Source organism: Podarcis melisellensis (assembly GCF_964234715.1).
Source record: "Podarcis melisellensis genome assembly, chromosome: 7".
NCBI lineage: Eukaryota > Metazoa > Chordata > Lepidosauria > Squamata > Lacertidae > Podarcis > Podarcis melisellensis.
In genome coordinates this window covers 47,984,617-47,998,942 of record NC_138539.1, presented here as the reverse complement: position 1 = coordinate 47,998,942, position 14,326 = coordinate 47,984,617, and the positions used below count along the sequence as shown (strand labels likewise).

General features: G+C 41.0%; 1 protein-coding gene across 12 annotated transcripts in view; it reads right to left on the bottom strand.

The window, feature by feature from the left end:
- Positions 1–14,326, bottom strand: part of PTPRM (protein tyrosine phosphatase receptor type M) — a 401,111-nt gene that overhangs the window by 26,184 nt on the left and 360,601 nt on the right. For all 12 annotated transcript variants that reach the window (XM_081917995.1, XM_081917993.1, XM_081917991.1 and 9 more), the window contains one exon: positions 4,707–4,804. In XM_081917995.1, coding sequence (XP_081774121.1) covers positions 4,707–4,804 — 98 coding nt within the window. The remainder of the gene's footprint in view (positions 1–4,706; positions 4,805–14,326) is intronic.

Sequence of the window (14,326 nt, the reverse complement as noted above, 5' to 3'; positions counted from 1 at the left end):
ATCAAAACACATTTTGCTGCCATTTAAATACCAGGTGCACTGCGGTCTACAAGTGCCAGGAAAACCGACGAGGGTCCCTTGCTGGAATTCAGGAGAGCTTAAAGGATGCAGGGTTTTGACAAGCCTGCCTCAGATAATGACAGGTATTGGCAGATGTATGCAGGCCCTGCTAGAGGCGAATGGAAGGGCTGAATCATCTGCAGCAGGTGCCTGTGTGAGAGAAAGCCTCCCAGTGGCTCCTCTGCCTGCAATTAAAACCATCCTGATGCATAGAGCTCCAGGGCAAAAGCTATATCCGAGCACAAATTTAATGACTATCCAGTCCGGGTAAACAAACACACATACGCCCCCTCCATGATTAATTCATGAAGGACAAACACAAGTTATGTGGCAAACATGTTAAATAGGTATTCTTCTCTCCTGGAAAGAAAGAAAAAAGTTGAGCTATTTCCCCCCACCCCACCCCCCTTGCTTTTGGATGTAAAAAAGGGGCAGCTGGTCTCCCAAGAAATCTGTAAGTCAAATAACAAAAGCAGCGGTGAGCAGTTACAACAGCACGGGTAAATAAATAAAAAACTTGAAAGCCACAAAAAGTCACAGTGCTGGCTCTACAGGAATCTAACCTATTGTCAAAACATGATAGTGGAGTGAAAACAACGCCACCGCCCCCTCGCCACTGCCAGAAAAACCCTCAAGGACAGTGAACCAGCTAAAGTTATTACTAATGGAAGCATAACACAGCCCTAAGTGACTCAGCGGTGATGGACAGGAAACAGAGTTTGTACCCCCTTGGAGGCCATGGTCCTAGTGAAGATTAATTGCCAGACTTCTGTGTTCTGTTAATAAAATGAGTATTTTTGAAGGACGCTCTTTAAAGGAGGCTTCCTTTTGTGCTGCTTTTCTAGGTTCAGGTTTTAAAGCTCCATGTCTGAGTGCTGTTGTTTGTCCTGGCGCTTCCCCCCAGAAAACACACATTTTGCTACTGAATCAAGGCAAATGGCAATCAGGTTTTCTGGATGAGCCCATACTTGGTGTTAAGATCCACTCTGTACAGTGAAACTTACTGTTGTATAAACACAACAGTTTATACAGCAGCTTTAAGGATATTTTCATACAATACACTGGAAAACACATTATTCCCCCACATTTGCTGAAAGATACTGCTATCCTAAGCTGGATCTTACCGGAAGCTTATATAAAAGGCGCATGTGTGAACTGAGATGCCACTTGCATTGTGTGTTCCCTGGGAATCGGGAATGTTATCTAGGGAAGAAAGAGGGTTCAGGCTATCCCTGCCCACATGAAGGATGCCTCTTCTAAGAGCTATGGGTGAGTAAGGTCTATAGGTTTGGGAAGAGGCTGGCCATTATTGACACTCGCTAAGCAAGATGGTTATGTTTAATGCAAAATATGAGAGATTGCATTGGTTTACGATATATGACATTGGATCTACAAACAGGACAGTTTATCCTGGTTGCAGGATCTATCTACAAGTTTCTTTTGTTCATTGCATTGGAAAGTTTAGACCGAGTCAGAAAATGTGAATGTTTTGCAGTTATTAAGGAGTACTCTGGTGCAGCTCTAGATTTTGGAGGACCCTGAGCAAGCTGCTGTGTCCTGATGGCAATGTTCCTGCAGCTACCAACCTCCTCATTACAGGCTTACCCACTGGCAGTGCTGTAATGGTCTTTTTGCTGTATAAGCTCCCAGGTGAGTGAGCCCTTCAGTGCAAGGTGGAGTGGGGTGCTAGTGGCTGCAGCAGAGCTACTGATGTGCAGCCCAAGTGTCGGCTCTGGTAGGCCCTGCCAATGATGGGCCTGGGTTGAGCAGATCCTATGGCAAACCATCTGGCAAGCACAGATCTCTCTTAGAAGCTCTGCAATGGTTCTGGAGGTTGCAAGGGAATACAGATGCCCCATGAGTCAGTGATATTAAGAGATTTGGGGAAGTTGTGGTTAAGATGATTTTTCAACTTATGCTACCTGCAAGAATATTCCTTGGTCAAAGATAGGAAAAACTGGAACCCTCTGGAAATTAAATGTAGAACAGGGGTAATGCTAATTTATATCATGAGATATAGGGAAGGAAGAGTTAAGTATTTAAGCTGTCAGGCGATTGATAAATCCATTTTGTTTAGGACTAGGAAAAATACAGTAGTCCTCGTTTAAAGAAATAGACTGATGTCATGTGGTTAACTTGAATGGTAGGGAGTAATGAGGATATATAAATAATAAAATGAGTTCTGCAGTGATATGGTGAACCATGAATTAGGTACCTAGAGAAGAAACCAGAAAACTACTTTGCAATAGGTGTCCTCTCTCTAGAGAGGTGGTGTGGTGGAAATAAGGATAATTTTCACCCATCACCCAATGTCTTCTTAGGCCAACTTAAATTTTAATAATACTTTTTAAAAATTCAGACGTTGCAGCAATGATACACCAAGAACATTAGAAAATATAACCCGCCCCCACGGAACTGTATACCAGCACCATGAAGCTTGCCAGCCTCTTGTCCAGATTCCAATTTTACAGTCAGAGAATCATGAACTTAGAAGGAATATTGCAGGCCATCAAGTCAAACTCTCTGCTCACAACAATATACTGGAAAGTTTCATATCAATAAATAAGTTGTAACTTTTTGCTTCAGCTTGAATGCAAGTGGCAGAGCTGATTTATTGATCCACCAAGTCTCAAACTCCTTTGGGTCCTAAATGGCCTCAATCTGACCTTTTAAGCCAGTCCAACTGGTTGCATCTTTGTGCTCTCATAACAGCACCTAATTATACTCACAAATCGTGCTGCTTTCTCATCCAAAAGTGGTCCTGTTCCCTGATTTGTGATCAGGCTCAGGCACTTTAGATGTCTAGGCACTAGGATTTAAACTCACAATAAACCATGAACAAAAATCCCCTTTCTAAACACAGAATGAAAATTGAATTTACAATAAAGGAAGCTGGAAATGACACATTTACTCATATTACTGAAAAATTAATTGATCATTTATAGTCCACATGTCTATTTTTCAGGGGGGAAATTATAAACTACTGTTTTGGCAGGAAATTAAAAACATGCATCATAACTGCTTTAGCTACACCGAAGTATATCTACAATTTCCCATTTTTTCAGCAGCTAATAAATGCACTGTTCCTGGAGGTGTTGACAACATAGTTGATGAAGTTTTATATTTTCACTAGGAAATTGAACAGTGTACTCCCTAGGCTGTTTTAAACAGCCTGACCTGCATCAATGCTAATGATACAGTGAAATAAATAAGAAACCCAACAACTCTTGTTGACCATTTAAAATGAAAAGCTAACTTCTGTTACTATCTTTTGAAAATAAAAGTGTACATGACCTAAGATACTTATTCCTTGGGAACTTAGAAATTTTGATTGCTTCTCCTTATTATTTCTATGGAAACGAAAAGCACAGCTTCACCGAGGAAAGGCCAGGCAATCTGGTCACTGCAGAAAGTAGTTATACCCTGCAAAAATTAATTACTAGGCAGAAAGCCCCAAAATGGCCTTCTATCCTCATTCAGTGAAATACACTGTAGTACTTTTGGAATCATAGGAGAAGAAATAAATTCTTTTATATCTGAAGCGTATTAGGGAGGGTTCCCTTGTATTTTGTCTGTGTGTTTTAGAAGTTGAAGGAAACCTGGGTGCAATTTTCTGCAGCCATCCAAATTTCTGAGGAAATTTGTGGTTGGCTAATATAAGTAAGAAAATTTCCTGGAGAAATAGATTGTTGAGGTTTTGTTTTGTTTATTATGTTTCTATCCCATCCTTCCCGAGGAGCTGTGTCTGTGTGTGTGTGTGTACATGCGCGCATGCACACACTTCTATTTTTACGACGAGTATGCGAAGTTGGCCAAATGGCTGCTATTTTGTCCTAAAAAACAGTACAGTATATAATTTTTGAAAATGTAATTTTTCTAAATCTCTCTCTCTCAGGTGTCAAAGACCATGGGTAAAGAGGTGCACCTTCAGCATATGATGGAAAGTGTCAGAAGCAGGGGGACAGGAGTGAATTATCCCCCGATTCAAAACCCGCTCCAGCTCTTTTTATGGGGGGGGGGGAGATATCTGGAGTTCCAGCTACAGATCTCCCATCACATGTAGTTTGGCCCTGGGTGAGGAATCTGAACCTAGCAACCTGAGCCACTTCACCGTGCTTGCTCTAAAGCAGGTGTTGGCAAGGTTTACCGGCCATGGGCTGGATCACTTCCACAGAGATTGTCCGTGGGCTGGACTGGCACCAAAAATTGCATCTGTGCCTGTCCGCGTCACCAGAAATTGCTTCTGCACATGCCCAGATGCCGCAAATTGTGCATGCGCAAAAGCGATTTTCGGCGTCTGGACATGCGCAGACATGATTTCTGCGCATGCACAGAAACAATTTCCGGCGTTGCTTGGTGAATCCCTGCACTGCGCCAGTTTAGCGCAGCGCACGGAGGACTCGCCGAGCAGGCAGCTTGGTTCAGGGGTGGCTTGTGGGCCGGTAAAACGGTCTTTGTGGGCCGCATTTAGTCCATGGGCCGCACGTTGCCAACTCCTGCTCTAAAACACAAAAGTCCGTTGTGTTTGAGACTGGAGTGGCCAACTCACAACTTAAGTAGAAAAGTTAGCAGCAAGGTTGTTAAATTCAAAACAGAGAAATCCCCATGCCATGCATAAATATAGACAATTTCCCAAACTTTCTTACCCTTCCCACTTCCACGAGATTTGTCACCATGACTATGCTTGCTGTATTTTCATGCCAGACCATTCTCCAGAAGTCATATATTGTCTCTTGCATTGGTCCTGAAAGGACAAATCAATCCACAGGTTATTCTCAGCACATAACAGGATTGGAGGAATACACACTGATAATGTTATAGGCAATATTAAAAACTTGACAGCTCTCAAGTGCGTTAAGAGGTGAGGCAGAGATCTTCTGTAGGCTCATTAATTTAGCTTGTTAAAGGCTCAATGGAGGTTTCAGTTTCTTTCAAACTAATTTGCAATTAAGTGTCCTCCCCCCTTAAAATGAAAGAAAGTTGGTGTTTCTTTTTTTAACAGGAGGTTGCAATCCTATACACAAATATACCTGAGGGAAAGTGTCACTGTAATCAATATGTTTATTTCGAATAGGAATGTTTAAGAATGCACTGTTAACTAACTACTAGGGCTGAGAGTTTGAAAAAAAAAATAGAGCAGGCAGGGCAGCATCAGCAGTAGTGGGGCGCTTCTGCTGCTTGCCAGGAGGGGTTGCGGCCAACCCAGGCCTGCCCCCCCCCCGTCCTGGTGAGCACTGCTTAGAGACTACTGTGTCAGGGAGTACAGTATATATAAATTGTTGAAATAAATAAATAGTAGTGCATCACCAGGAGAGCTCTGCTGCTGCATTTTATGCTTTTGGCATGAGTAATGTTTCAGTGGATGATATTGGCCTTGCTCACTTTAAACATTTCTCTTAGTTTGCACTATTGCTCTAATTAGTCTAATTCTCAAATCGCTCCTTCTGAAATGAGGCAGGTTTTTGAGACAGTTTTTTCCCTTTGACAGCAGGAGAGAACATTGTTTAAATGCCAGGCCTGACAACTATCTTCATTTTAGAACATAACGAAAGAAATAAGCCCTGGGGAGGGGGAAGACCGGGGCCACCCCCACCCCTAAAGTATCTGCCTAGGCTCTAGAATAGCCTATGTCTGTTGTTTCTGGAGTGCTCTATGGGAATCCAGGATAAAAGCTGGATCCACAATGAATCCCAAGCATTGACTGGGCCTTTGGGGAGGGTGTGGTCCTACCCAGGTATTCCTTATTCTAACACTTTTGCTCCTGCAATTTTATTTTATTTTTTACCCTGCTATGTCACTTTGAGAGTCTATTGGAGACAGAGATAATAAGCAGATATAAAACACCATCAATTACTAAAATCTTGCATCTACAAACAACCAATTACTGATCCTCTTCACAACACTTTTTAGTTACTTATTTAGAATTTTACTAGTCTATTCATTTGAGGACTTGCTTGAAACATTGCAATACCTTTAAATTTTTAACATCAGAGTTGCCGACAGCTGATAAAAAAAGGGCAGCAGTAATCACCCTTGAAATAAGAATGTTTTTTCTAAAACAATAGCTGCAAACGACATACCACATCACTAATTGCACCTGAAAGCTCATGTGCCCACTCATCTCAGGAGAAACACATTAAAGGATACTATTAAACTGAAGAAACCCACACCCACATATCCAACAGTAATCTGTTAAAATGTATTTTTCATTGACATTTGAAAACATTTAGCTTTAATGTTTTCATCTTGCATCTCCAGCCTTGTTTTGTGTGAGTGTCCTATGCAAAAATGACAAAGGCAATTAAAATTAGGCAATCATTCTTGCAAGATCAATATCATTGGCCTGCAGGGCTCAGAGCAGGTGCATTGTATGGAGTTATTATTTATAAGGGGAAGCTGTCCAATCTCAAATAGCTGCTTTAACTGTGGCTGCAAAAGTAGTTGCTTACAGCCCTCTGCAGTCAAAACAGAATCTTATGTTTGGCACTTGAGCAGAACCATCTATTTGTATTTACTACTACTACTACTACTACTACTACCACCACCAGTCCCTCACCAGAAGGGCCCAGGTTATGTTACAGAAATATAAATACAGCACTATAAATTTAAAAGAAATTACAATCGCAACTAGATTGGGCCTAAACATACATCTCAATTGTCAGGGTAAAGAGGTGTAGGTTCAGCATACAATGAAAGCTGTACCATGAAGCTGCCAAATGTGGGGAGGAAATTCCTCAACTTTTGGCCTGGCACAGGGAATATCCTTTCCCAGCTCACCAACCCCTGAACCTATGAGGAATGTGGAACTACCCTCTCCACTGATTGTAACACCCAAGAGGGTCTGCAAGGAAGGAATTGGTCTTTCAGATATTTGGGGCCCAAGTTGCTTAGGATTTTCAACACTAGTATAAGCAGCTTGAACTGGGTCTAGACAGGATGTCGCAAGTGGACCAACTGTTTTGAAACAGGGGTTATAAGAGTTCTGAAGTGAACTCCAGCCAGTAGTCTGGCTGCTGCATTTTGGACCAGCTGATGTTTCCAAATCATATTCAAGGGCAGCCCCATGTAGAGCACATTGCAATAATCCAGTCTGGAGCATTGAGTACTGTGGCCAAGTTGTTTCTGGTCAAAAGAGGCTGTAACTGGTGAACCAGCCAGAGCTGGAAAAAGGCACTACTAGCCTCCAGTGATAAGGCTGAACTCAGGAGAACTCCCAGGCTGTGGACCTGCTTCTTCCAGAGGAATGCAACACCATCTATGACAGGCTGTCTCCCCACCTCCCTGACTCAAGAACTTGGGACACCAAACATTCCTGTCTTTTTAGGATTTAGCTTCAATTTATTGGTCCATTTCAGTCCATCATCACCTCTAGGTACTGGCCTAACACCTTAACCCAGTGGTTTTCAACCAGTGTTCCATTGCACCCAGGGGTGCCTTGAATGATAGTCAAGGGTAGCGTGGGCAACACTGGCCTCTGTCTCTCTTTCCTTCCCTCCCTCTCCTTATGCCCTCTCACATCTCTGCCTTCCAAAGATTTGCACAGTTGTTTATTGCAGCAGCAGCAGCAGCTGCCCGAAGGACTCACAAGGAGAGGGGAGAGGAGTGGAGGCTGAGGGAACACTACACAAGGGAATGTGTTCAAAAAAGGGCGAGAGGCTGCCAGCTCTGCAGGCAAGGGGTGGCATAACTGGGCTCCTGAGCCACACGGGGTGCCGCAGAAAGAATGTAATTAGTCAAGGGAGCCGTGGACTCAAAAAGCTTGAAAACCTCTACCTTAACCAATTGTCCTGATTCAGATGGAACAGAGAGGTAGAGCTGGGCGTCTTTCACATATTTATGACACCTCATATCCTGAAAACAGCTCCTGACAGCTTCTTTAGAACATAAGAAGAACCTACTGAATGAGGCCAATGGCTCATCTAGTCCAGCATTCTGTTCTCAAGGTGGCCAATCAGATGTATATTCCAGGTATGATTGGGGCCTAGAGGCTTGAGGAGTTGTGGGTTATGGGGGAGACTCACAAGAGGCTTGGAAAGGGTCCAGAACGACTTGAAACCACTTTGAATATCTGATTACTGGGGTGGGGGAGTTCTTTGACACATTCTGAGCCACCCCAAGGAGAACTGGGAGAAGAGGGATCCACCCACCATCACTACCCAGGCTGATTATGCTTCTTAAAAACAGGAGAATTTGTCCTGCAGTGTGTGAGCATGACTTCATGTGGATGCAGTCAGGGGCTCTAAGCCCAAAGAGCAGGAAGGGACTCAGGGAAGGTTAAGGGGGATGGCAGGTCTTTATGAATCTCCAATCCTGCATAATGGGCAATGTCTGCATGGCTGAGGGCTATCCAGAGAGGAGAAGGGCCTTCATGGAACCCAATGCCACTTCCCCATCCCAAAAAGTTGAATCCATATTACCACATTATATCTAATGAAGTAGTAAACACTACAGCAGACATCCCCAACCTGCGGCCCTCCAGATGTTTTGGCCTACAACTCCCATGATCCCTAGCTAACAGGACCAGTGGTCAGGGATGATGGGAATTGTAGTCCAAAACATCTGGAGGGCCGAAGGTTGGGGATGCCTGCACTAGTGTAGTAGAAATGGGGTAAAATAATTCTGTAGTGATGTAGAAAATGGCAAAATGACATTTGTTGTTTCTTGTGCATTTTATAGTATTCTGTAATCTTGGGTTGTTATATATAAGTTATGCATGCTATGTCCCTTTTAAAATCAGTAGGAACTAAACCTGCATGACTGGGTGCTGGATAGTAGTATTAATCTTTAGTGAATAGTACTTTCTGTGTAGATGTATTTGTTTGGGGTATGCAAATCATAGATCATGCCAGGAAACAGATCCCACCATTAGCATGGTGGTAGAAGAATGTAACAGATGAAAAATAATTTTATAAGACTAGGAATCCCAATTGTTTTGGAAGGAACTGGATCAAACCTTTCCTCCAAGATAATCCATCATCTTCCCCACACCCCCAAAATCACTTTTTTAGCCTTGCAGATGTTAGATTTGTACCACAATCCTCTAGGAATGAGTGATGAGAGAAATGCTCTCCTTTGGAATGTCAGCTGTGTCCCTGCTTCCGTTCTACCTGCTATAGCAAGACAATGGTAATTAAAATAACCCCAGGGAGTGGGAATTTAATAGAGAATTTGTTATCTATCCATTTTACCTGCTTCCTTTATGCCAGAGAGCCACCAAAATTATTCTGGACTCAGGACATTCATGGGAGGGAAATAGGCTAGCTGCATGTCTTTGAAAGTAATTCTCTTCTATCCTATTTTTCTTTTCTACTTGACACTTTTCAAATTATTTTCTGACATCTGAATAAATTATTACTCTGTCATGTCTCCACACAGAATTGAAAAGCATTAAAGGGCAGGTAAGGGGCACAGGATTTATTGTCATCAGGAGCTGAACAATTCGATTTCAGAGATTTGGGGTAGGAAGCGACACTGTAATCACTATAGGAGCCAAGTTTACAGAGGTTGACACAGAGCACAGTCCACTAAGAACTGCTGCTGTGCAGCCCTGATTAATTTCAAGGCGCATGTACCAAGAGTCTGTGCAAGTAACCACCTCAAAAATAAACAGAACCTGCTTTGCAGCAGGGCTTTGTGTGGTTCAGCTTATTCTCATTCCCCTTATGGGAAAGTTCAGCATTTTCTTGCTATGAATCCAATGACATAATCTACTAGCAATATAATATAATGGCTGCTATAAATACTCTCTACCATGAGGAAATGATATAAAATAGTCTCTCTTTTGCTACTGCGACACTACTAAAAACAAGGAGAAGCTAGTGAGAAATGGGTAAGTATTTATTCAAACTGCACAATCCAATCCCCAGTAATTATTAAGTGAATTTAATGCCCCACATATGCCATACTTTGTAATAGTTAGAGCTGTCGACTTAATACATTTTCAGGAAATTTACGTTGTTACATTTAACTGATTAATTGCTGTAGTAGCTGATTAAAATAAACATTACAATATCTCAAAAGAAGTGAAGCTTTAGTATTTTACAAAGATAATAATTTCCCTAAACCAATCAGCACAATTACCTCCCTAATTTTGATTTCCCTTGCAAATAGTCGTTATTTTTCTACCAGGTTTTACTAGAGTGTTAAGAGTATGCGGAGTTGGGCTTTGGCTTGAATTCCCCTATAATGTAACCCTTGTTAGTTGCAATTCAAGAGGTAATTTTTCTGGAGAAAAGGTTTCCTGTGACTTTTCTCTTCTAAAGTTCATCTAGATAAGCATCTTTACATGTTTCCAGTTGGTCTCTGGAATGCTCAAGGAGAACACTGGCAACATCTCGGGGAAATAAATTCTCTCTCTCTCTCTCTCTCTCTCTCTCTCTCTCTCTCTTCTCTCTCTCTCTCTCTCTCTCTCTCTCTCTCTCTCTCTCTCTCTCTCTCACACACACACACACACACACACACACTTTTGTTTGTAGCTCTCAATCTTTCTGTCCATACAGAAGAGATGGGAGATAGAAATATACTGGAGAAATGGACCAGGAGAAAAATGTGTCCTGTAGGTATGAGAAAGAACTGAAAAATCTGAAGGAAAAGAGTGATAGTAGAGAGCTTGAGATACGGAAGAACAATTCTGAGTTAGATGGCAGGAAGTCCTTGTGAGGTTTCTGCGAATTGACATTTGTTCTGATTAAGCAGTAGACTGGGTTTTCCCAGGAAAAGTGGCAGGACAAAAAAACAAACAAACAACAAAACCCCTCTCAGATTCATGACTTGAAATCACGGGACAAACAGATGTGTGGATGGCCCCTACAAGTGGAAACTGAAACAGTCACATCCACACCATCCATTCAAAGCACATAGCTTCCCTCAAAGAATCATGGAAACTGTAGTTTGTTAAGGGTGCCTGGAACTTTAGCTCCCTGGGAGGGGTAAACTATAGTTCCCAGGCACTGAAATTAATGAACATTACTAAATTGTTGGCACCCATCTTTTCTGGGAGACAATGGAGGAGTGTGCCTTTGGGAGTGAAGTCAAGCTGTTGGATTCTTGCAGAACCTGCTGCAGCTGTAGAGACCAAAGTGGGAGAGACAAGTTGTGTTGCTGATGGGCAGATAAAGGCACCCGGCTGTACTGCGGCAGTTGCACCATGCCGTTTCTAAATTAGGTCTAATAATTTAAAGGATCCACTCTTGAGAAAAACTTAGTTGAAAACCACCTAATATGATTTTAATATATGATGTGGATGTGACCACTGACTTTGGTAGGGAATAATAATCATTGGTACAATACTTCGTTCTGAGATGATAACAGCACTGTCAAAAGTTAGGAAAGCTTATGATACCAACATAAAGCTTTGCATCAATCCAATGCAAAGAAAACAAAGGAGCAGCCAAATTTCAAATGTCATTTGACTTTGTTAGAATACAAACATAGTTGAGACAGTAACCAAAATAACAGAATCTGAGTAATTTAATTAAAAGTTTAGGAATGCTGTTCTCCTTAATGTAACCTTATGGAGCACCACAACTGTTAATAGACTAATCTCTAAGGAGAGTTCCCACAGCATGTGGCTCAATTTAAATGCAAAATTACAGGATTACTAATTTTCTGCCAGCCCAGTGATCTGATTGGCTAATTACCCATAAGAACTGTGTATACATTATTTTTCTTTCAGAGTATTTGGGATTTTAAATTCTTAATATAGTAACTGAGATACATAAAATAAAAAAATAGCTGCTTCGTAGAATAAAGTTCTAAAGTGATTTCTTCATGAAACTAAATGGCAAAAAAATCTTTTACAAAAAAAGCCCATATATTCTGTTGAATAACATCCACCAAATCTCTGGAACCGTTTGAGTTTGTAACAACAGTTCCTAACTCTTAGTTCCACCTCCTCTTCTCATCTTCCATCCACATCAGAACTGGTCACTTTGTACTTTTCTTACATATTTTTACATATTCTGTCCTGCAAAATGAAGTGACTCTGGAATGGTTGGTGTAAAGAGGTGTCTAAGTGCTCCTATTGCTTGACCTGTATTACAGCTTTGCCTTGTACTAATCTTGAATGAGTTTCAGCTGCCAAAAAAGATAACCTATAATATAATTTTGTGCACACTAGAGCATTAATAAATGAAAGAAAAACATACTGACTATTAAGTTAACCAAAATAATAACAATAATTCTTCAGGTTTGAGATGTGCCATATATCATAAAAGAAAAATGAAATTGTACATGAACAACAACTTTTCATTTAATTCTTAAGGGCTTTGATCCACTTGATACTTCACATCAGCCTGACTTCTGTTTACTGATAACGTCCCAAAGTCATGGAATGGCAAATATTCTGTCATATTTAAGGGTATAAACTAGGTAGTGCACAATAAAATCACACATCCTTATTGGCTTAGCAAGACAATATTTAAATGAAACTGCATTCTTCTCGTATAGCAAGGTGCTCTGATTCCAGTCTTCACCTCAACCAAGCAGAAATCAAGTCACAAAAAGAACTGTACACTTCTATAATTTTTTTTTAATCAATTGTGCTTTACAATACAGCTGCAGTGCCAAGTAAATGAAGTGAACCATTTTAATTGTGTTGCTTAGATAAATGTATCCGCACCAAAAGCACTAAATGAAAACACTTGGGCTCAAATGAGATTTAGGAACTGCAGAGGTAATCTCTACAAAGCCTTGATCTAAATAGCAATTGAACATGGAAGGAAAGGCAGATACTTTTTTTTTTTAAGAGTCAATAAGCTTCTACCACTGTGGCGAAGGCAAGATCTGGGCACCACTCACAACACTAGGTACAGCAGTGATTTTCATAGCATAAGTAGAATCTTATTAACAAGGAAGAAAGGAATGTACATAAAACAGGATTTTCTTTCCCATAGATATTCTGTTCCGGGAGAATAAGGAGAACATTTACTAAAAGACTGGAGGTGAAATGAATGTCTTCATTTAACGCAGAAGGTGCCAGGCAAGCTTCCCTGGGGAATGTATTCCACCGACAGGTGCCACCACCAAAAGGCCCCTTCTACTCCACCCTCCACACTTCCTATGGAAAGGGCACTCTGAGGAGGGCATTTGGAGATGATACTGAGGCCAGGATAAGCTTGTTTGGAAACAGTGAATGTATTCTGTATAAGGTTGTTAGAGTTGGCAATCTGAACTGGGCCAGGAAATGCACTAGGTGCCATTTGTATTCTGATTGCTTGGTATTTTGCGATTTTGCTATTTATGCTACCACAGTCAAAACTGTGTAAACACTTGTGTTATAAATGCTTATCTTTAGGGGCTTATAAGGCTGACACAAAAGGATTTTCCCATGGTTGAAGCATGATAAGTTGGTTGCATTGAGGAAGAAAATTATATTCACAATATAAGTGAGAAAGTAAATGGTTTGTTTTACAGCTAGAGGCAAACTGAAGGAATAAGAATGCCTGTTTGCAGGTGCTGATTTAGAATTAGTAATTAAAATATTTTATTAGGCCTAATATATTTAAACCATACCTTAATAACTTGAGCCTTAAGCACATCAAATATAATTACTGCTCCTGTGTCTAATTGTATGTCTAATTGTAATATTACTTTTACTGGTTACACTGTTTATGTCAGGTAAGTATGATATGCAGGCAAATTTGTTATACGATAAGCACCGCAGGAATCAACTTATGAGTATGCACAAACATTGCATACATACAAATTGAGTTTTTCTGTGGAATGTACACATTTCTGCTGGACATTTCAATAATTTCAATCTTCTGTGAACATACTGGGGTTTGCCATATGGCGCTTTGTTCTCCAGTTACTTTTTACTCTGCAGATATTTTCTATTGAATTAGCACTTGCATTTTTAATTTTTGTATAAAAAATGAAACCATTATAAAGGTTTTAGTTTTTCTTAGTAGTAAGCAAGTGACCAGTTCAGAGAACATTCATTTATGCATGCTGTTTAATTTTTCAACAATTATCTGATAAAAGCATGGAAACATTCATAGAATCATAGAATTGTAGAGTTGGAAGAGACCATGAGGATCATCTATGCAGAAATATTTCACCCAGTGTGGGGCTTGAACCCACAACCTTGAGATCAAGAGTCTCATGCTTTACCGACTGAGCTGTCTACCTCCGCTGTCTACATCAATTCCCCCTGCCTGCTGCTCTACCGATCTTTTGGACTGTAACTCTCCTTCAGGTCCATTCAGCATGGCCATACTGGCAGGGCTGATGGCAGTGTAGACCTAAATATTGGGTGGGGGGGAAT